Source organism: Uloborus diversus, chromosome 7, assembly GCF_026930045.1.
Source record: "Uloborus diversus isolate 005 chromosome 7, Udiv.v.3.1, whole genome shotgun sequence".
Classification (NCBI taxonomy): Eukaryota; Metazoa; Arthropoda; class Arachnida; order Araneae; family Uloboridae; genus Uloborus; species Uloborus diversus.
This window is the reverse complement of record NC_072737.1, coordinates 158,138,047-158,160,611: the sequence shown is the minus strand read 5'-3', so window position 1 is coordinate 158,160,611 and position 22,565 is coordinate 158,138,047. Positions and strand designations below refer to the sequence as shown.

Sequence of the window (22,565 nt, the reverse complement as noted above, 5' to 3'; positions counted from 1 at the left end):
TTAATTCATCAAGTGTTTGAACACAATGCGGATGGCTACTATTTTCGACGGTTTCGGGGGAGGGAGTCATGACTCCCATGACCTTCCTCTTGTATCCGCCCCTGGTTGTCAGCTCAAGTCTGGTTGCCAGGAGATGGCCCGCCTCAATTCATAAGGGTCAATGGTTATTGAATTGAAAATTGGGGAAAGTAGGGTAGCAATGAAGCATGCAAAGCTTGTCATTTTTACTTTTTTGCCAACTCCATGCGGTTAATGTTGCAACTTAAACATTTCATGTCTAAACAATAACAGAACGAAAATATATCAGCCGTACATTCTTTTTTCCCCCTCAATTCAACTGATTCTAACAAGCTTATTTATTAAACAATTCGCAACTCCCAGAGCTCGAATACGCTACCTTGCGGTGATTAACAATGCTAAAGAAAAAGGTAAAACATTCCATTCCACGTGTTTTCTTTGGGATAAACTACAGGCTTCAGACCGTTTGTGGTTTAATGTAATTTCAGAAGAATAAAAAAGAAAGCTGCCTACAAACACGATGAAAAATTTCTTCATTCACTAAGCGTCAAAGCAAGTTACAAGTTACGGCATTTGTTTGTTTTACCTTTTTCATCCGCCATTAGACAGTGGCTGCAGCGCACCCTATAGTTTATTGGAGTTGCGAATTGAAATAAACTGTAAAATAAATGTGGTAAACGGTAAATTTCGAATGGTTTGTTACAATGTTGTCTCTTTTTCGGCCTCATATGGGCAAAGAATTATTTCCCCTTTTACAAAACTTATTTGAAAAAACATTCCTTTCGCCAAAAGACCACTAAATTCGTAAATATGTTACGCGTCCCTTCTTCCTTCTCTACCTATTTTAAAGAATGGACTCGTTTACTAAAATGCTTGACAAGGGTCATTGTTAGAGGTCGGACAATATATCTGGGGCATTCTGGTGGAAATAGAGCAAATCATGTCCAACATTTCACTCTCGGTCACTCTAATAACGCTATATGTTTATCACAATGCAAAGTGCGTTTTCATAAATAAAAACTTTAATATAAAATGAAAAGTCAATAATAAAATAAAGTTCATCAATATTGTCTTTAACATCATCTTATTTTCAGTTCTTTAGCACTGCTTGAGCCATTTGCTTCTGCTTCTTTTTCGTCTTGTATCCGCTGTTCTTCTTTCGCCATCCTTTTGAAATACATTTTGCCCATCAGCGGCTCTAAGAGCCACAGTCCTCCAGATGCGACAGATATTGCACCAGTTAGGTAGAACATCCCGTCGTAGGATCCCACATTGTCGCGAAAATGTCCTGAAAAAAAGAAGCATAATTTGAGAGTTTTAAGAGGACAAACTTCCCTGGTCTGATATGCGAAATATCATTTCACTGTTTTTAAACGAAAATCGAACTTGTAATCAGTGCTGCGTAGTCGGAATGGAGTCTGAGTTGGAGTTGCTCTGATTTTCGGGTAAAGGAGTGTCGGAGTCGGAGGCTTTATAATTCCAACAGTCGGAGTCGGTCCTTTTCCTTCCGAGTTCGCAGCTGTGTCAAAGCTACGAAGTCGGAGTCGTGGAGTGGAACTGAGTTTGGGCTAAAGGAGTCGGAGTCGGAAGCTTTGAAATCCAAGGAGTTGGAGTCGGTTAATCTTCCTCTTCTGTCGATTAACCCCCTGTAAACGTCATTTATTCGAGCGGAGCTTAGTCAAAACTGCTAGCTAATACCATATAGATTTCAAGCAATGTTCCAACAACCCGGTTATGACATCCACAGACCGCAGTTTCGGTCTTGTTTCGGACTCAACAGTCTAGAATAGTCAATAACCGAATTGGAGGCAGTGACCCTCATATCCAAGCTAACATTTAATTCTAACTGGTAGATAAAAATGAGTTACTAAAACAGCGGGAATCCACAAGCAATAGTGAAGTTCAACTCGAGTAATGAAGGCAAAAGCTTACGTAATATGCAGTAAGTTACCTGACATGAGCCAGGGTTAAAGCAAAACTACATGCCAAGTCCGACAGCCTAGATATCTCAACCAGAGACTGCAGTTTCATCTTTGTTATGGACTCATCCGTTTAGAATAGCCAATAACCGAGCTGGAGGCTGGTGTTTGCAAGACGTCAATGTTCTGCCTTTGCCTTGACTTATGGACGGTTACTTACTGCGTATTACCAAACAGATTTGATAGAACCTTTGCCTCAGCACCGGCTAATTGGAGGTGTACACAGCCAATTCACTGATCGCGTAACGCTGACGTCACCAGCAATGAAACTCGCGAAATGGCATGATAACTTGATAATATTTTCTGGCAATGTTTGACATGCAGAGAAATGCTTTATTTTGAAAAGGTTAAACTGTATTCGGTAAATTAACTGTCCGGTAAGACTCACTTTAGAAGAATGAAAAAACGAAAAAAGTGGTCAAAAATGAACGCTATCTACTGGAGTTTAGGGTTCATCTACTGGAGTTAGGGTTACAATTTTAACTATCAAAATATCACCACGCAGGCAATGGCTTCGTTCAAATGCAGAAGGAAAATTTTCACCCGTCATACCTTGACGGGCGAGCTTCTACTGTAAAAATAATATTCAAGGAAATCGTCGTACGTACCTATTAGGGGAGGGATTCCAAACGACACCAGGCCAGACAGAAAGCCCACGCACCCCATGGCCACGGACTGCCCCTTCTGGTCGACGTACTTCATCACCAACACCGGGAAGAGGACCAGGATGCTGCCTGCTGCGGCTCCGTATAAGCCCAACAAGATCATGAAGGACCATAGATCCAGGGCGAAAGGGAATAGCACGATGAAAGCTCCCTGCAGGGCTAAGCAGAGCATCATAAAGGCGGATATGGTCATGTACCCTTTGTCCGTCACCCAGCCGAAACATAAACGTCCTGTAAAGAGCAGTAGTAAAGGAATAGTAACAGTACAGGCTGTTTCAAAATGAATAGCGATGTTTTAACATGTTATAATATTTATTACACCAAACTTACAGCCACAAGTGATATATCAAATGAAAGAGAAACTCAATTTTGTTTGTTGGCATCAGTGCGCATGCGCGTGGAATGTTTCTGCCGCAATCCGCTAGAAAGCACTCGTAGCAAAGATGGCGACTAAAGAACAGAAAGCGTTTTGTGTTTTACAGTTTGCAAAGACGGAATCTGTTATTACTGTGCAACGTGCGTTCCGGATTAAGTTCGGTTGTGATTCACCAGGTGGCCGTAAGGGGCCTAATGACAGGGCTTGTTTCCCATTGCCTCCACGGTCACCCGACCTAACGCCGTGTGATTTCTATCTTTGGGGGTTTATTAAGGACCGTGTGTATGTGCCTCCACTGCCAGCCGGCCTTCCCGAATTAAGGAACAGGATTGAAACGGCTGTTGCAGCAATTACTAATGAGACACTCATCAAAGTTTGGGAAGAACTCGCATATCGTCTTGACGTGTGCCGAGTGACGAATGGTGCTCACATCGAACGCTTGTAGGCTATTATGTAAAACTGTTTGAGTTTCTCTTTCATTTGATACATCACTTGTGGCTGTAAGTTTGGTGTAATAAATATTATAACATGTTAAAACCCCGCTGTTCATTTTGAAACACCCTGTACTTCTCTAGTTGCCCACAATAGTAACAAATTTCAGAAAAGAAAGTTAAATTAAAAAATAACAATAACAGTATTGGAGAAAACGAAGGTTTAAAAATACGCGAATCTTATTTGATTTGTACTCAAATACTGCCGTGGGCAAGTAAATGGCAGTATCTCAGAAATTAATTTTTGAGATATTTTAAAGAAACGAGTTTTTGTGACACGGCATTTGCAGATCGTGTGAAAACTGTCTTCGATTAGTCATCGGAACTCACGAAAGTTGGCGACTTTTCATGAAATTTCGGCAAAATTTACGACGTCATATTTCGGTAACGGGGACACGAGGGTAAATAATTTATGTGTCCAGAAAAATGCTTTGCTATGCTTTTTCAATCGTTAATTATTTTTAAAAAAAATTCATTATTACACTATCGTAAGTTTTTCTAACAAGCATGAGTTGAAGGACAAGTCATCGGGTACAAGAATTATTGGGGACGATAAGGGGCGAGGGGAGAATCCGGCCCTTTCTTACAGGTGTATGAAACCGATGCGTATATATGTTATTGTGAAAGCAAGAAATCTAGTAATAGAAAATGTCGACATTAGCCGATCAACATTCACGTACCCAAGGCATGGAGGGAAGATCAAATAACTTCGATGAATCACGGGTAAAAGTCGACATTGTCCAACTTCGGATTTTCAAGGCAAAACATATCTATGCATATCAAACCCGTGCGTAAAAGCTAAAAAAAGGTCTCATTGCTACTCATAGAATGGCACGTGTTAGATCTACATGATGTGACTCCACGTATAACGCTTTCAAAGACAAAAACTGAAAAAACTGGCACTTTGTTTAATCTACAGATGTAGCCATTAACTTTATTTTAAATAACTGAAGTATTTTAGTTTGAAAAAGTAAATGTATCTTTCATCATTTTTGTGTTTCTCCTATAATTTTACAAAATCCTCATATGAATAATAACCGCTGATCGAGTAACCCGCGTGTTTCAACGTTGAAACTCGCGCCACGGCATTATAATTTGATAATATGTTTTGGTAATGTTTAATATGCAGGGAAAGGTCATATTGTGACAAGGTTGAACTCGATCCGGCAACTCAACTGTTTTACTGGTAAAACTGTCATTTCATAGGAATGAAGAAACGAAAGAGTGGTCAACAATGAACGCTACCTACTGTAGTTTAGAGTTCATCCACTGGAGTTAGGGTTACCATTTCAACTATCAAAATATCATCAAACAGGCAATGGTTTCGTTAAAATGCAGAAGAGAAGCAATTTTCACCCGTCATACCTTCACGGGCGACTTTCTAGTTGTTTAAATAATAACAGATTGAAAGACGCTTGCTAGGAGCAGAAATAGGCAGATAAAAACATATAGCAGTGTAATGGGGTGGTTTCCTTCAGTCAAAAGTACGACTTTTAGTCATTGAAATGGATAGAATGAGCAAAAAAAATTACATGGACCCAGAAAATACTCATTTTCCCTACAGTTTTTTTTTTTTTTTTTTTTTAATTATTTTTTTTAAATGTCCGATTTTTCAAACAAGGCGTTTTCTTGTTGACGTCACAAATGATGCAATTTGGCGCATCTTTCTACTACGTTTCCACGTTATGATAATCAAGCAGCGAATTAAAATTGCACTCTACGCTTGCTATCAACCATATCGTTGCCAATACACGTGAGTAAAGATGCGAATTAAATATTTTGTTCTGTGAATGGTGACATTGAATGGCATTTCATCATTTGTGATGTCACACGATAGAAGTGTAAACAAAGAAAGCGCACCGATTTAAGTATTTTTTTTTAATATTAAACTTAAATAAATTATTTAAAAAATGATCAGATCCTATGTTTTTAAGCATGCTCTTTCAGAAAAAAATACTTTTAAAATTTTGGAAAAGACCCTATTCTGTTTGCATCACATTTTTTCCCTTTCTAAAAATGTATTAAATAGCTGTTGTATACTTGTGTTCAGGGCCTATTGATTAGCATAAGAATTAACTGTAATTTTGTAATTCCTGTATTAAAGAGTTGAGAAGGGTCATTGTGGCTCGACTTAAAACTTTAGTGACCAGCGAGCGAGCGCAACGAGCTAAGATTGCACAGTGATCTTTGTGCTTGCGTCAGCGATTCCGGGGATTGGCGAGCGTTAGTGAGCAGGGGACTGAGCGACTGAGCCTACTAGTATACTCATACAGTGGGACGTAAAATTTTAGACAATGAGCATATTCACACAGATTTCGAAATCTATTTATTCAGTTTTCCTAAAACTACTTTAGTCTAAGGTGCTATGCATACTATATAATATTTATCGCAATGAAAAGTTGACTTGTGCATTTTACAAGTTTTTCACATTGTAACAAAAAAATTAACATTGTCTCAAAAGTTTAGACACAAACGAAATAAAAATTAATTAAAACAGTTTTAAAACCTCTGCTTGTGCATCCATTCTTCTTAATTAGATCATAAATACGAGTTTCTATCGAAGAAACTAAATCTAGAATGGTTTGGGGCTCAATTTCGTACCATTTTTTCTCAATAGATCTCTTAAGTTCCGATACAGAAGTGTATTGTTTATCATTGCTGTAAACTTTGCAACACATGATGCCCCAAAGATTCTCTATAGTGTTGAGGTCTGGGCTACACGCTGGCCAATTGAGAACTTTTATATTATTTGAATTCAGCCAAGATTTTGTGTTTCCTGCAGTGTGAATCGAAGCATTGTCTTGCTGAAATTCCCACTGACTACCCCTATAAGCTCAGCAAATGGTAGAAGATTATCCTCTAGTGTCTTAGTGTAATGCTGTGATGTTTGGCGACCACTGGTAAAGGTCAAAGACACTTGTCCATTGTAGCAAAACGCTGCCCAAACCATCACAGAGCCACCACCTTGTCGGCGACTAAAAAACCATCTGGGTTCCCTCCGTAAGTCATGCCAGTACGATGTTCAGTCATCTGGACCATCCAGATTCCACTTTTTTTTGTCGCTAAATATTACTGATATCTATTTCGATCCATATGACATATGATTTGAGCCCACAATATTCGTTGTGATTTATGATGTGGCTTTAGAGCTGGTTTCTTTTTCATTTTGCAGTGAACCATTGTCCCTGCTTCCAAAATTCGTCTACGAATCGTATCTTTTGATACCGAAAGCCCCAACGAGCTTTGAATTTCACGAACAGTCATTTGTTTGGTACTTGATAGTCTTTGGATCTGACGATCATCCCGTTTATTCGTCACACGCGGCCTCTCAGATCTGCGTTTTGCTTTATAATTACAGTGACTTGATAAAACTCGATAAATAGATTTCTTTGATCTAAGCCGAAATTTCAGGAACAAGCTTGCATTCAGCTTTCAACTGCCAAACCTTAGTTACCTCATCCGCTTTAATCTGCTCAGCTCGCGGCATCTCGACTACCAAGTGTTATCGTTGGCAGATTTTAAGTACAAGAGGTCTGTGATGCCATCTCTTTTAAATTTGCATATATGAAAAAAAATTCAAAGAAACTCGTAATAGTGTCTAAACTTTTGCAACAAGCAAACTTCTATTTTTATCCAAAACAGTATTGTTAAAGCATATCAAGCAATTGTGTTTTGGTTATAGTATTTCAAAAGAGTTTTTGAATATGTTTGCAGATTTTTGTATTTCAACTATCGCAATTCTAAATTCTACAGCTGAAGAACGTCATTGTCTAAACTTTTGCATCGCAGTGTAATTGAAAAGAAAAAAGGCTTTGATTAATATGACTGCAAGAGAAAAGAAAGGTCTTCAGAAGGAAATGAGAGCACAGTGAAACCTGTGTAAGTTGACCACTTGCAGCGCAGTACTTTGGTGGTCAACTTAGACAGGTGGTCAACTTATATAGGATAGTAATAAAAACTTTTTTTTAATATTTCTTCCCCATGCATTCATTTTTTAACTAATTGGAGTACTTTAAACTCACTTTCATTGTTTAACATTACGTTAAAACAATAAGAAAAAATGTTGTTTAAATATTTTTAGAGATTATTCACCAGAATGAGGCGTAAAGTATCATAGAAATTTAAAATTTCTGGGAATGGATCAAAAAAAAAAAGCTTCATTGCTTATGAAAAACTACTTACTTGATATTAACAATTCCTAAAAATTCATAACAAATCAAAAGTGACTCAACTTCTTCATTTGGTTTTTCTTGACATTTGTAACCATGGTAATCTACTTTTCAACAAAATAACTCCTTATTGAAGTTTGGCGCGTTTTCTGGGATTTAACATTAGCTCAATGTTTTTCGATGGAAACATAAATATTCATAGGTTTTTCTAAAATGTCAGGTTACTTATTTGAGGCATAACTGATGAAACCTTAAGTATAATCTAATGCTTTTGCCTAGTGGTCAACTTATAAAGGGTTTTTTACAATACTCCAAACTAAAGCTGGTATATATTAGTGGTCAAGATAGACAGGTGGTCAAGATAGAGAGGTGGTCAAGTTAGAGGTTTTCCTTTATTATATACTAGTGGTACCCGCACGACTTTGCCCGTAATAGAAAATTAAAAGGTATTTCAGTTCGCCTGTATATTTACAAATGATGTATGGTGAATTTTCTCGCCAAGTGGCTTGTGCCCATGTTACGGTTCCACGTTATGATAATTTCGTAATTTACTCGTCCATCTTATGATAATTTTGTTCTTAAAATTGGAATAGAAAAAGAACCACATCAAATTTTTGAAAAATCGCTTCGATGTGCACACTCCCATGGCTACAAACCAAATTTGTGCCAAATTTCATGAAAATCGGCCGAACGGTCTAGGCGCTATGCGCGTCACAGAGATCCAGACAGACAGAGATCCTGACAGACAGCGAGACTTTCAGCTTTATTATTAGTGAAGAAGATAGGTCTAATTCCGTTTCGGACAAATGCGGTCAACTCAGACAGGTGGTCAACTTACAGAGGTGGTCAACTTTACAGGTTTTACTGCAAGAGAAAAAACAAAAAATCTAATTACCTATCAAGTCGCCTATGGCCATCGCATTGATGAGATACTTTCCATACGTTTCCGGAATTCCTTTGTCCTTGCTGTAGTCGACAATGACAGTGAGGATGGGGATGAAAATGATGATGTAGGTGGCCATGCATAGGCTGATCAAAACATACACGGGATTCGAGTAGAGAAACACAATAGTTTTCAAGCTGTCCAAGAGCGAAGATGGTTCTTCTACCACATACTCCCCTTTTTCTTCAGGATGTGAGTTGGAATGGTCGTCACTCGGTGTCATATTTTCAGAATTACCACTGATCGTGTATACTGATGGTTGGTTTTTGACATTTTTGCTTCCGTTCTAAAGTAACAATAAAATAAAAATTGAACTTTGTGCTTGAAAAATAGAAGAAGAAAAACAACGTTTTATGGCACAAATTATTTTTAAAGCCAAATTTGGAAATAAATAAAATAATAAAAATATAAATAAAATAGTATGTCTTCCAAATTTATTTTTTTTCGTTTCAATTACTTTTTGTAGAAATAGTTGTGCAAGATGCTTATATATATATATATATATATATATATATATATATATATATATATATATATATATCTATATATATATATATATATATATATATATATATATATATATATATATATATATATATATATATATATATATATACATATATATATATATATATATATATATATATATATATATATATATATATATATATATATATATATATATATATATATATATTATATCATAAGCATTATCGACAATATAAATGAAATGTCCTAGTTTTCTCTTCTTCTTCTTCTTTTTTTTTTTTTTTTTTTTTTGATAAAATTCAAGCAGTTTTAATTAGGTGCTGTTCATTTTCAAATCAACGCGTTTTTATAGAACTATCCAGTTCCGCTGTCCCAGCAAATAGTACTGCAATCTAAAAAAGAAGTTTAGGTCAAAGCTGATGTGTATTAAATTAAAATGTGTATTGTGCATTAAAATGTTGTTTTTATTAATTTATCAATAAAATGTTTGGTCAAAGCATGTATCATAAAGATACATGCTTTGGTGTTTAGATGCAAATCAATAGGGCAAAGTTACAGTAATGTGGTCGGGACGAGTTTTCATAAATCTTCACAGCTATTCCAAGTGTTCCATTAATCTTAAAATTTCGCTAAATTAAATTAGAGTCTCGGACGCCATTAAAAATTCTATTAAGTTTTTTCAAAACAGCTGTCGAATAAATAAAACAAAACCTTTGAATAGCATTAATGACATAAATATCATTAAAAGTTCCATTAAAATATAAAATAATCCACTAACTAAATTACACATTAAAAGCCCCATTTTTACAGTCAATCTTGCCGAGCGACCACCTTACCGTAAGCCAGTCCAAAAAAGTATCTTATATTAAATACAGTTACATACTATTACTTTTCATAGCTCACTGGTTGAAGTACTTGTAGGAATAACAGCTGCAAATATCTTTTTGGACAGTAATAGAAAAACTGAAATGATTAAATATGGAAAATTTGAGTCTAAATGCAGAAGAAAAAATAAAAGGAATTTCATAACTGACTAAAGTTCTTACCTCATTTCTGACCCTAACTTCTTTTAGATTACAAAACTATTTGTTGTGACAACGGAACTGGATATTTCTATAAAAAAGATTGTTGACTCGAGAATGAAAATGAACACACCTAATTAGAACTATTGTTTGAATTTTATCAAAAAAAGGAGAAAAAACTAGAACATCGCATAAATCAAGATTGTTGATAATGTTTATGATTCAAAATGTATTTGTTTTACAATTTAATAAGCATCATACACAAATATTTCTGCAAAAAGTTATTGACGGTGGAAAAAAGATAATTTGCAAAATATATACTATTTTATTTTACTTTTACTCGTTTATTTTTTCATTTATTTTTTTTATTTTATTTATTTATTTGAATTTGACTCTAAACATAATTTAAAAATTGCAATGGCATTGAAAAATACTCTTGAATTCAGAACCTTATCTTGTTTCGATTTTAATATATGCAAATATTGTTTCTACAAAATCTGATTGACGCAATGTTGCAAAGAAAACTGTATAAGTAAAAAATCTTCTTTTTTAAAAACATAATTGAATTTCTTCTATAGAATTGATGATAATATTCTCAAGTCTAGGAATCAGGATTGATTAATACATTACTGGTTAACGCAACAGCTCTTAGGGATCGTCCATAAATGATGTAAAATTTGAGAGGGGTCGTGAAATGGGGTGGCAACAAGTTGTGAGAAGGGGGAGGGATGGTAACAAGAGGTGTGACGTCACACATTTTGGTTAAAGTAAAACCTTTTTACTTTTTATATAGAAAATCTTTTTGGTGACATGTGACAAGGGGAGGGAGGGGTGAGGTGAAGTGTGACATTTTGTAGCAGAGAGGGGAGGGCTCAGTTATGTTGAAAAAAATTGTGACCTCTTTTTTAATAAGACAAATACTTATCATTCTTTCTCAAGCAACACACAAAGAAAAACTTCATTGGCCACAGTTTCTTTCCGCAGAGGGATATCACTTCCATATCCACCATCCTTATAGGGTTTTCAAAATTCCTAACCATCCTTCCTTCTCTTTCAGAACCTGGTGAAAATCATTTGCACTTTCCGTTTTTGGTTATCACTAGAGAAGTCCGGTAATGAACTTTCACAATTATTAGAATCACGTAGCGCCACGTACTGTCTTCTCTTAACAGCACAGGAACTCAAATGGGCACCTATGTGAAAGTTTCCTGATAGCCACTTCTGGATCCTCGTCACGTGATGGTCACGATAAGCGGCAATGAAGTCATCAACAGGTTGTAGTAACTTACGAATGTCAATCCGCGGTGACGCCATAAAGTGGCGTGGCAGTGACGACTTCATGATGTTACGAAGTGACTGGTTACAAATTAATTGTTGCAGCGACGCTGAAGCAAAATCACAATGCCCCCAAATGGATCACAGTTCCAGTGAGACGTTAGAATTATGTCTCATTCATTTCCTTTTTACACCAAAATATGCAATCTACACTGTTCAAACCTGTGCACAGCATTTCTGTGTGCCTGTAACACTAGTTTCTCCAGACTGCCAATATCTATTAGGTCAATACTGGTACCGTTGGATACAGGACGTCCAGGAGAAGACATTCCGCCCTGTCTTAACCCACTAACCCTTAGGGCCGGAGATGAAATTGATAAAAAGTTTACGAGAGATCCAAGATGTCTACAGGGTATCTGGAGAAAAAAAACATCAAAATCATCAATTACCACCCGCCGCAGGCGGCATTGAGCCATCGCGGGTGGCAATTGGTGAGCGAAGCGAGCAGTGGCATAGCTCCCAAGCAAAACTGTTAACAAATGACTGGGAAGTGTAAAATAAAGAAGTTTTGACTCAAAGATGTCTGTAAGCTATTTACCAAGCAGCAGTTATTAGTAAATAAACCCGTCTCACATGACATGCGGACACTGAAATCAGTTTCGAAAAAAAACAAGAACTTAAAAAGTCATTGATTCCAATTTAACAACATAATAAGCAGACCAAAAAAGTTTCGTTTGAAATATACACTCCCAGGCCAATGAATTAGAAAACTTTGAGATTTGCATTTGAATGTGTAAGAGTCTGGAGGGAGCATCATGATATGGAGCATGTTGTACTGGCATGGAAGGGGTGCTCTGGTGTTCCTCGAGGGTAAACAAACAGTCATGCGCTACCTAGATATACTGTCAGATCAAGTGCACTCTGTAATGTTGCATTTTTATCAGGATGCGACGGATACTTCATGGACGATAATGCAACTATGCATCGAGCCAGAAGTATTGAAAATGGGTTTGCTAAGCATCAGTCTGACTTCCAACACCTTCCCAGCGCACCGCATAGCCCGGATCTTAGCCCCTTAGAAAATGCGTGGGATATGGTGGGAAGACGCATCCGACAGCACTCTCGTCTTCCATATACACTGGTAGACAATTACTTAAGACGGATGGCAATAGCAGCGTTAGCAACCACAAAATTGAAGGCAAGGAAATACGGAAAATAGCAGAACTTCGGGACCAGTAAGACGTGTTGTGAGTATGCAAATTTTAGAATCACGACATTGCTGGTCACGTGATAGCGCTAATAAGCGATATAAAAGATTTGGCGAGTGATGACCATTGTGATCAAAAGCAAAGTTTGACGGAAAGAACCAATTTATGAACTTGCATTTTTCGGTATATCTTCCCGACATCCTTTAGATGATTTTATGGGTGGCCATGTGGTTGGCAACATCGAAGAAGAGCAGAAAAATGTAGGTGTTTCCAGGGAGTTCGACGTCAGCCACAGGGTTGTTTCTAGAGATTGGAAATCATTTCAAACAAACGGAATGTGTAAAAGATGTCACGAGGGAAGTCGTGTATGCAATATGACGTCAGCAGAAGATTGGTACTTAGTGCTAGCAACGAAAAGGAACCAGCGCAACTCAGCTACTGAGGTAGCAAAGCAGTTTTCTGCTGCTACTAGCAAGCAAATATCCCGTAAAAACTGCAGCCAGACGTTTGGATGCAGTAATACTACACGCCCGTCAGCTTGTTTTGTACATCCCATTGTCTACAAGTCATTGTTTTGCTCGTCTGTAATGATGTCTTCAGCATCGCATTGGGAGAGAAGTCGACTGGGCTTGTGTACTATTCTCAGATGAAAGCAATTCCAGTCTGTCGTCTAATTGTGGACGACAACTAACCTGGCATGAGAGTGGTACAGCATACAAGCCGGCAAACATAAAAGAAAAGGACTAGTATCCTACAAGTTTTGTCATGGTATGGGTAGGATTATAATCAATACCGTACGTCGTTTGTGTGCTTCCAAACAAGACTATGACGGCTAGGGATACATTAATGTTGTTCCACTGCCTCATGTTCACGTGTTCTGTGGTGCTGTGGGTGATAAATTCGTTTTAATGGATGGAAACGTAACATGTCATTAACAATCGCCGTCCAGGAGTGTCTAGATCACTCAAAATATTCAACCCCTATTTGGATGGCCTGCACGTTCTATAGATCTGAATCATATTGAAAATATTTGGGATGCTTTGGGGAGCAGTCTTGCTGGTCGACAACCCCTTACAACAAGCAAGGGCACCCTTATCCGTGACTGACAGAAGAACGGGATAAATTATCCCAACAGCTGCTGGATAATGTTGTGTAATGCATCACATGACGTGTAGAAGCTTGCATTGCCCTCCATGGTAGCCATATCCCATATTGACATCTTACGCCGGAACGACTGGGGGTGGTAATTATATTTATTCACTTTTACGTATTTAGCCCAAAATGACCGTTTCGTCATTTCAGCACTTTTCAACGCCTTCTGGATTTCAGACCACAATAAATTATCGTCATTGCAATATTCTACAGTTCTGGCATTAGTTTATTCCACTTGACATCGAATTACACTTACTTTTTTACGCGTTACATAGCCCATTGGAATTCGTCCTCAGAAATTGTCCACCAGTGTAATTTAGAAGATCGAACGAGCTGCGTAGCCAATGTATGAAATTCTCTGAATGTCAATGCACTCCAGATTCTTGTCGACTCGATTCCAAACGAACCAGAGCAGTTATCCGCGCAAAATGTGGTTCAATAAAATACTAATCTTGGGTTTCTAATTCATTGGCCAGTTAGTGTATAATAATTCCCACTTCCTCTCTACTTTGTTCACAAGAAGCAGTTATGTGACTTACCTGCCAACCATTTTTTGCATCCGTTGTCGGAGATTCTGCTATCTTATACAAAGTACATATTACGTCCGGCATTCCTCCGCGCTTCCTGTGTTCAGCTTCCAGATTTTCTAAATGACTCATTACACCTGCAGCAACTTCTTTCTTGAGTGCGTATCTTTGAGTAGTGTTGCATATTTCCAAATCCCCAGTAGGACAGTTATCTAAAGAAGTCGATCTCATGAGTTTGGTAATGGGTACTGGAGCCTTTACGTCTTCAGCTTCTTTTGTTTCTATCACTGTATCCAATGTTTCATTTGACTGCTTAAGATCTCTAAGAGCGACTGCAAGAGTTAAAATATGATCAGATGGTTTTGTTGGGTCTATTTGAACAAGAACATTAGTAGGCTTTGGATTTATAGAAGCAAAAATGTATAAAAGGCTGAAAACACGATTCAAAACTTCTACAGTTTTGAACATGACTGTCACAATAATGGTGATATGGTGACTCTTCAAAAGTGGGAAAGTTTTGATCCATACTGATATTTTCATTCTGTTTCATTGCTTAAAGAAACATTCTTTTGGATATTTTTATACTTATTTATCATGTAATTCAAATATTTACTTTAGCCAAAAAAAAAAAAGAAATCCACTAAAAACACCATTTTTCGGCGAAATGTCATTTACATATCCCACAGCTTTAAAATTCTCACTTTATAAGAAATGTACACATTAAATAACTAGAGGTTTCAGCTCCATTTTTTACAACATATTTTAATATAACATTAGTATTGACATATATTGTTCACATATTTTTGTAGAGTATTTCGCATAAAAAACTGAAAAACATATGAGAACATCATCATCTCGAATAACAGTAGGAACATTCTCCCAAGAACTGCCAATTATCAAAATATTTTAAAATATCCCCCCCCCCTCTTTTTTTTCGAACGTATGCTTCTAAAAGTGGCAACATTACTGGAAAATAAGAATTTTAGCTTGTTCATGCAGATTGATAATCTGCACTTATTTTCATACACGGCATTCATCATAGTTTTTTTTATGCAAAACGATTTCATTGTCGAACTTTTGATTAAGAAAAGCGCATCGATCACTTTTGAGTGCAAATATCAAGAGATAATGTTAAACTGTCTTACCAAAAGATCCTATTAAATATAGGATGTCAAAGGATAAAATTATAAATAAATTACAATTAAAACTCAAAAAGAAACCACAGCAAAAGATGAAACGTAAAAATAATGAAACTTTAAACTACCTAAACAAAATTCGAGGTAAATTCAAAAAACATTTTAAATGACCAACTGCTGTATAACATTCTGCTACTGTGTGCATGTTCTGCATCAGATAGAATTGTCATCGTTAAAAGGAAACTGCAGAGCAACAAGTTACTTTACAAAATCGAACTTTTAATCAAATTTCAAAACCCGATATCAAAAAAAATTTCAAAATTAAAAAAATAAAACTAAATTATAATCATCAAAAACCCCTGAATAAGAAACATCACTAGTATGTATAAAAATGGAAAAAATTTAAGAGTTTCAATCAAGTTCATAAGTGTTTTAAATTTACACGTCATGTGTATACTTAGCAGAATTCATCTAAATATGTTTAGTTAGTTACCGCTCATTAGCCAGGGCTAAGGCAGAAATACATGAAATACACCGCCAGCTCAGTCAATTCCATCCGAGGACTGCAGTTTCGTGCTTATTAGCACTCATCAGCCCGGAATAGGAAGTGCCTGAGCTGGAGGTGGAAAACCTCTTAAGGAAGCCAAGAGTGCCATACAAACTGGTAGCTAATATAGAATTAGCACTGACCAGAGGAGTGACTGAAAATAACATGGCTTGCCTCCAATCTTCGAATTGAACCGAACCACTGCTTCGGTCACTCGTCTGGTCAGCGCTAATTCTATAAAAGCAACCAGCATTTTTTTTTTCTTTTTTTTTTTTTTTTTGGCACTCTTGACTTCCTTAAGAATTTTTCCACCTCCAGCTCACGCACTTCCTATGCCGGGCTGATGAGTGCTAATAAGCACGAATTATTTTATTTCATGTATTTCATCTAAACATGGTTTGAATATCCTGACATTACCCACCTTGCCTGGCGTATCCTTGAGGGTCTTCTATCCATGGAGGTGACTTCAAAAGCAGAGAAGGCGGCAGAACGTGCATGACCACGCCCCCTAAAATGAGAAATCCTCCGGCCAGTCCATAGGTGTCCAGGATTGCCTCGATCATGAAGGGAAATCCCAGGCTTCCCACGCATGCCCCGGACAGAGCAATTCCTGATGCAGTCGCGCGGTATTTCCTAAAATATTGGTTGACTACCACTTGGAACAGAGTGTTGGCAAATGCGAAACCGAAGCCTATGGTGCGACAAAACAGAAAATAAAATGGCTACAACAGCAGCAACAACGATAATAATAATAATAATAATAATAATAATAATAATCATAATAATAATAATAATATAATAATAATAATAATAATCATAATAATAATAATAATCATAATAATAATAATAATAATAATAATAATAATAATAATAATAATAATAATAATAAAAATAGCTGTAACCACAGCAACAACAATAATAATTATTATTATTATTATTATTATTATAATGATACGAAGAAGGAAAAGAACAATAACAATAGCTTTAACCACAGCAGCAACAACAACATTACTAATAATAATAATAACTAAACTAAGTAGCACAATAGTCCATGGGGGCCAAAGCCTACTGTACCATTCTCAGTTTACGAGACCGTGGGCTCTTCTCTGCAGGACAGATGTTCCGGTTGAGCGGTCAACCGAACGCAGAACCCCCAGGATTTAGTTCCCAAGCTCACTTGGTACTCATTTATAGACCCACTGAAGTGGTAAACAGTTGAGTCGACCGTGATCAACCGGCAACCGTACTCAGGTCTGCGGCGTGGAAGCGCGAAGCGCTACTACTGAGTCACTGGACTTAATTATGATGATATTGATGATGAAAATAATAGTAGTTATAATGATGATTATTATTATTGTGGTGATAATGATATTTAATAATAATAGTTCTAATGAACAAAAAAATAATAATTTTGATGCTGATGATGATGATGATAGTAGCAATAATGGCCATAATAACTAACAGCAGTAGCAACAAATGTAACAATAACAATAACCACCAGAAAGATAAAACCACAAACAATAACTTCACGGTATAACTTAGCAACAAGATATCTTACCATGAACACCACCCCAGAAAACAGCTAGCCAAGCAATATTAGGTGCAATGCAACAAAGAGCGGCGCCTGCTGAAGCCACCACACCCCCTGCAAACGTCACAGCACGTATACCATATCTTTGACCAATCACACCCACAATAGGACCTGTAAAATTTCAGCCAGTTTTAGAAATCAAAACGAAAATTGAAAGGCAAACTATTGCTCATTATTTACATTAATCTAAATGTTCAATATTTGCATCTGTTGCACCTAAAATTCCTGTTGTTAATTTAAAAAATTATTATAATCAGTTCATCCTTTTTGGAGCAGGGCCGACTCTAGTAAATTTTCCGCCCCCAGGTGATGTTGGAAAGTGCCGTCCCCTCGTCTTCATAATATACACATTAGTATATTTTAAATCATCGAACATACTCCCATGTATTGCTGTAAATTAAGGAACAAATTCGAGTATTTATTTTTTTTAAGCAATTCGAATTGCTTATTATTCGCAACTCCAACAAACTATAGGGGGCGCTGCAGCCACTGTCTAATGGCCAATGAAAAAACTAAAACAAACGCACGCTGTAACATATAAATTGCTTCTAAACTTAGGAAATGATAGATATTTTTGTTCGCATGTATGATTTTTTGTTCTTTATTCATTTGAAAAGATTTTTCAAAGTCTTTTGGTTATTCTGACCCATGTAGAAAGAGATTAAAAATCAAAAAGTATTACGAAAGTAAAAAATTATGCAGAACACACAGTAAGTTGTTCTGAAGCAGCCATTTTCACGATGTTGAATTCGGAATTCATAAATTTTTGGTTCGCTTCGAACGGCATTTTCATTTTGTACCGTTTTTTCTATACATTAGTACATATTAAGTTCAGTTTCGTGACATTTCCGGCATTTGTTGACATTTTTGTCACACAGTGCACATACGTGACAGACTGTCAAGAGTAACGTTTAACACTAGATAATTTATTTCTATGACTATATGATTGGATATCCAAAGAAATCATGCATTTAATTCATTCGTCATGGAAATGATTTACCTGATATGCGAAATCTTGTCAAGATACATTATTCTTTCACACAATTTTAAAACCATAATAGACCAAGAGCTGACCCCCCAAAACGCGATTTATCTCTTTTATGGCTTTTGGCCGTTTAAAATAATAAAAAATGCAATGAAAAAACTTTGGCTCTAATCCCCCCCCCCCCACTAATTTTGGGTCACACGGCTGTGTGGGTGGATGAAAGGTCAAAAAAAAAGAAAAATATTAAAGTGATGAGTTAAATGGCTAAAAATTATATAATAACATTAAATTAATAAGAAAAAACACGCAGCAAATTTCTCCCCCAGCTATGTTGGGGCGAACGTAGTGCCCTTCACTGGCAAAGTATCGATTATCAAACTAAAAAAAATGATCACTTTCGTGGGGGGGAATTTTACAGGGTATTAGTTTCATTATTTTGATTGCCAAAAAAAATTCCCCCCCCCCCCAGTAACTATGGGTCAATTTGTCAAAAAAAAAATTTTTTTGTTCCTCTTTATTTGGTCCAAGTCGAGTATTATTCAAACTTACGCATGACTGTTTAAGTTGCAAAAAAAAACCCAAAGTTTGAACGTTTATTCCTTAAAAAAAACTCGTAGCAATCCCCCTCCCCCCACACCTACGGAGGGGTTGCTACGCGGTGCGCGGTTTTACAACGTGGTGCCCCCCCCCCGGGGGTGAATTATCGATTGCTTAAATAAAAAATGATCACTTTCGTGGAGGAAATTTTACAGAGTATACATTTAATTGTTTTAATTGCAAAAACAAATCTCCCCTCCCCAGCAATTATGAGTCTACAAGCTGCAGTGCACGGCGTCGCACGGTCTACCTCAAAAATGTACGTGTATTCGACGTTCCAAACATTTTATACAATTATATAAATTTTCCCGTTTTCATTACATTTCTTATTGCTGCTCCACTCCTATTAGTCAAAGCGCAATGTTATTATAGCCTATAGCCTTCCTCAATTCAACACAAAATGAATATTTCAGTTCGAACCCGTCGTCCCTGTAGACCAAGAGCTGAGCCCCCCAAAACACGGTTTATCTGTTTTATGGCGGGTGGCCGGTTAAAATAACTAAAAAAATGTAATTAAAAATTTTGGCTCTAATCCCCCCCCCCCCCACCCACTATTTTTGGGTCACACGCTGCGTGGGTGGATGAAAGGTCAAAATAAAAGAAAAATATATACATAATAAGTGAAATGGCTAAAAATTATATAATAACATTAAATTAATAAAAAAAACCACGTAGCAACCCCCCTCCAGCTATGCTGGGGCGAATGTGGGAGCCCCCCCCAAGAAGGGAATATCGATTGTTAAAATTAAAAAATTTGATCACTTTCGTGGAGTTGGGGATGGGGAACTTTACAGGATATTTGTTTCATTATTTTGATTGCCAAAAAATCTCCCCCCCCCCAGTAACTATGGGTCAATTTGTCAAAAAAAAAATTTTTTTCTCTTTATTTGGTCCGAGTCAAGAACTATTCGAACTTTCCCATGACCTCTTAAATTGTAAAAAAAATGCAATTATTTATTCGGTTAAAAAAAAAAAATCCCCCCCCCCCCAGCTATGTTGGGGCGAACTTGTTGCCCCCCTCGGGAGTGAATTATCGATTGATTAAATAAAAAAAAGATTACTTTCGTAGAGAGGGGGGATTTTCTCAGAGTTTACATTTGATTGTAGCAGGAACCCCCCCCCCCAAAAAAAAAAAAAATTAATTTGAATTAGAAATTTTAAAATATTTTTCAAAATGAAAAGAAGCAATTCAGCGTCCGTACATCTGCTTCTACCATTGTGTGCTCAGCAGGAAAAGAAGGAAGGGGAAAGTATACGCCTGTGATGATTTCTTCTTACTATTTCGAGGGCAGTTTCGTCAGTGATCAACTGTAGCCAACACAGTGAAGTCGTTATAGCTGTTGGTTTTTCTTTTCGGAGCACGCTGTACCGCATCCTTAAACTGAAAACGTAAAAAAAATCCTTTTTTCAAAAATATATTTTGATGTTTTTATATTATGAGTGTTTTAAAGGGTAATTTTAAGTGTAGCCAGCCATTAGATAAAAGATTGAATGTTTTGACAGAAATTTTATTTGAAGGAATAAAAGTTTCAAAGATTCGAAAACACTGAAAACTGAGATTCCGTGATTTAGATTTTTCCGAGTTCTTAACAGAAGCAGATCATCGAGATTGTAGGAACATTTTTATCAAACTAGATAGACACTATCACAACCAATATGCTGAAGGTAAATAAATCTATATGAATTATCAAATTATTATTTAAAAAATTCATTTAACGCATCGGATTAACGCATTAAAATTTACAAGTAAAAAAAAATCGTTATTGCAATTTAAACATAAAATCACTTTTGTTTGTGAAATAAACTCATAATTACTGGGGTAGGGGGAGATTTTTTCTTGGCAATTAAAATAATTAAATGTATACTCTGAAATTCCCTCACGACAGTTATTTGTTTTTTATTTAATCAATCGATAGTTCATCCCTGAGCGGCACCACATTGTAAAACCGCGCACCGCGTAGCAACCCTCCCCCACAAATAGATGGGAGGGGGGGAATTTGCTACGAGTTTTTTTAACGAATAAACATCCAACCTTTGTTTTTTGCAATTTAAGCGGTCAGACTAAAGTTCAAATGGTACTCGACTCGGACCAAATAAAGAGAAACAAAAAAAAAAAAAAAAAAAAAAAACAATTTTTTTTTTTTTTTTTTTTTGACAAATTGATCCATAGTTCTGGAGGGGGAGGGGGAGAGATTTTTTTTTTTTTGCAATTAAAACAATTAAATGTATGCTCTGTAAAATTCCCTCCACGAAACTGATCATTTATTTTTAATTTAATCAATCGATAATTCACCCCTGGGGGGGAGCACCACGTTGTAAAACTGCGCACCGCGTAGCAACTCCCTCCATAGGTGTGTGGGGGGGGGGGATTGCTACGAGTTTTTTTTAACGAATAGACGTTCAAACTTTGGGTTTTTTTGCAACTTAAACAGTCATGCGTAAGTTTGAATAATACTCGACTTGGACCAAATAAAGAGGAACAAAAAAAATTTTTTTTGACGAATTGACCCATAGTTACTGGGGGGGAATTTTTTTGGCAATCAAAATAATGAAACTAATACCCTGTAAGATTCCCCCCCCCCCGCGAAAGTGATCATTTTTTTTTAGTTTAATAATCGATACTTTACCCCTGGGGGGCACCACGTTCGCAGCAACATAGCTGGGGGAGAAATTCGCTACGTGTTTTTTCTTATTAATTTAATGTTATTATATTATTTTTAGTCATTTAACTCATCACTTTAATATTTTTCTTTTTTTGACCTTTCATCCACCCACGCAGCCGTGTGACCCAAAATTAGTATTGGGGATTAGAGCCAAAGTTTTTTAATTAAATTTTTTTATTATTTTAACCGGCCACCCGCAATAAAAGAGATAAATCTTGTTTTGGGGGCTCTGCTCTTGGTCTATAAGAAATGTAATGAAAACGGGAAAATTTATATAATTGTATAAAATGTTTGGAACGCCAAATACACGTACATTTTTGAGGTAGACCGTGCAACGCCGGGCAATGCAGCTAGTAGACTCATAACTGCTGGGGAGGGGAGATTTTTTTTTAGCAATTAAAACAATTAAGTGTATACTCTGTAAAATTTCCTCCACGAAAGTGATCATTTTTTATTTAATCAATTGATGATTCACCCCTGGGGGGCACCACGTTGTAAAACCGCGCATCGCGTAGCAACCCCCTCCATAGGTGGGGGGGGGGGAATTGCTACGAGTTTTTTTTTTAACGAATAAAAGTTCAAACTTTGGGGGTTTTTTTTTTGCAACTTAAACAGTCATGCGTAAGTTCCAATAATACTCGACTTGGACCAAATAAAGAGGAACAAAAAAAAATTTTTTTGACGAATTGACCCATAGTTACTGGGGGGGAATTTTTTTTGGCAATCAAAATA

The 22,565-nt window shown here is 36.6% G+C and overlaps 1 protein-coding gene across 1 annotated transcript in view; it reads right to left on the bottom strand.

The window, feature by feature from the left end:
* Positions 1-882: 882 nt before the first annotated feature.
* LOC129226959 (monocarboxylate transporter 9-like) overlaps positions 883-22,565 on the bottom strand; it is a 34,354-nt gene continuing 12,671 nt past the window's right edge. Inside the window, exons 2-7 of the mRNA XM_054861587.1 lie at positions 17,556-17,699; positions 16,419-16,688; positions 14,327-14,646; positions 8,594-8,927; positions 2,606-2,893; positions 883-1,306 (exon numbers count right to left, since the gene is read on the bottom strand). Of these exons, the coding sequence (XP_054717562.1) occupies positions 1,098-1,306; positions 2,606-2,893; positions 8,594-8,927; positions 14,327-14,646; positions 16,419-16,688; positions 17,556-17,699 (1,565 nt within the window). The 3' untranslated portion in view covers positions 883-1,097. The remainder of the gene's footprint in view (positions 1,307-2,605; positions 2,894-8,593; positions 8,928-14,326; positions 14,647-16,418; positions 16,689-17,555; positions 17,700-22,565) is intronic.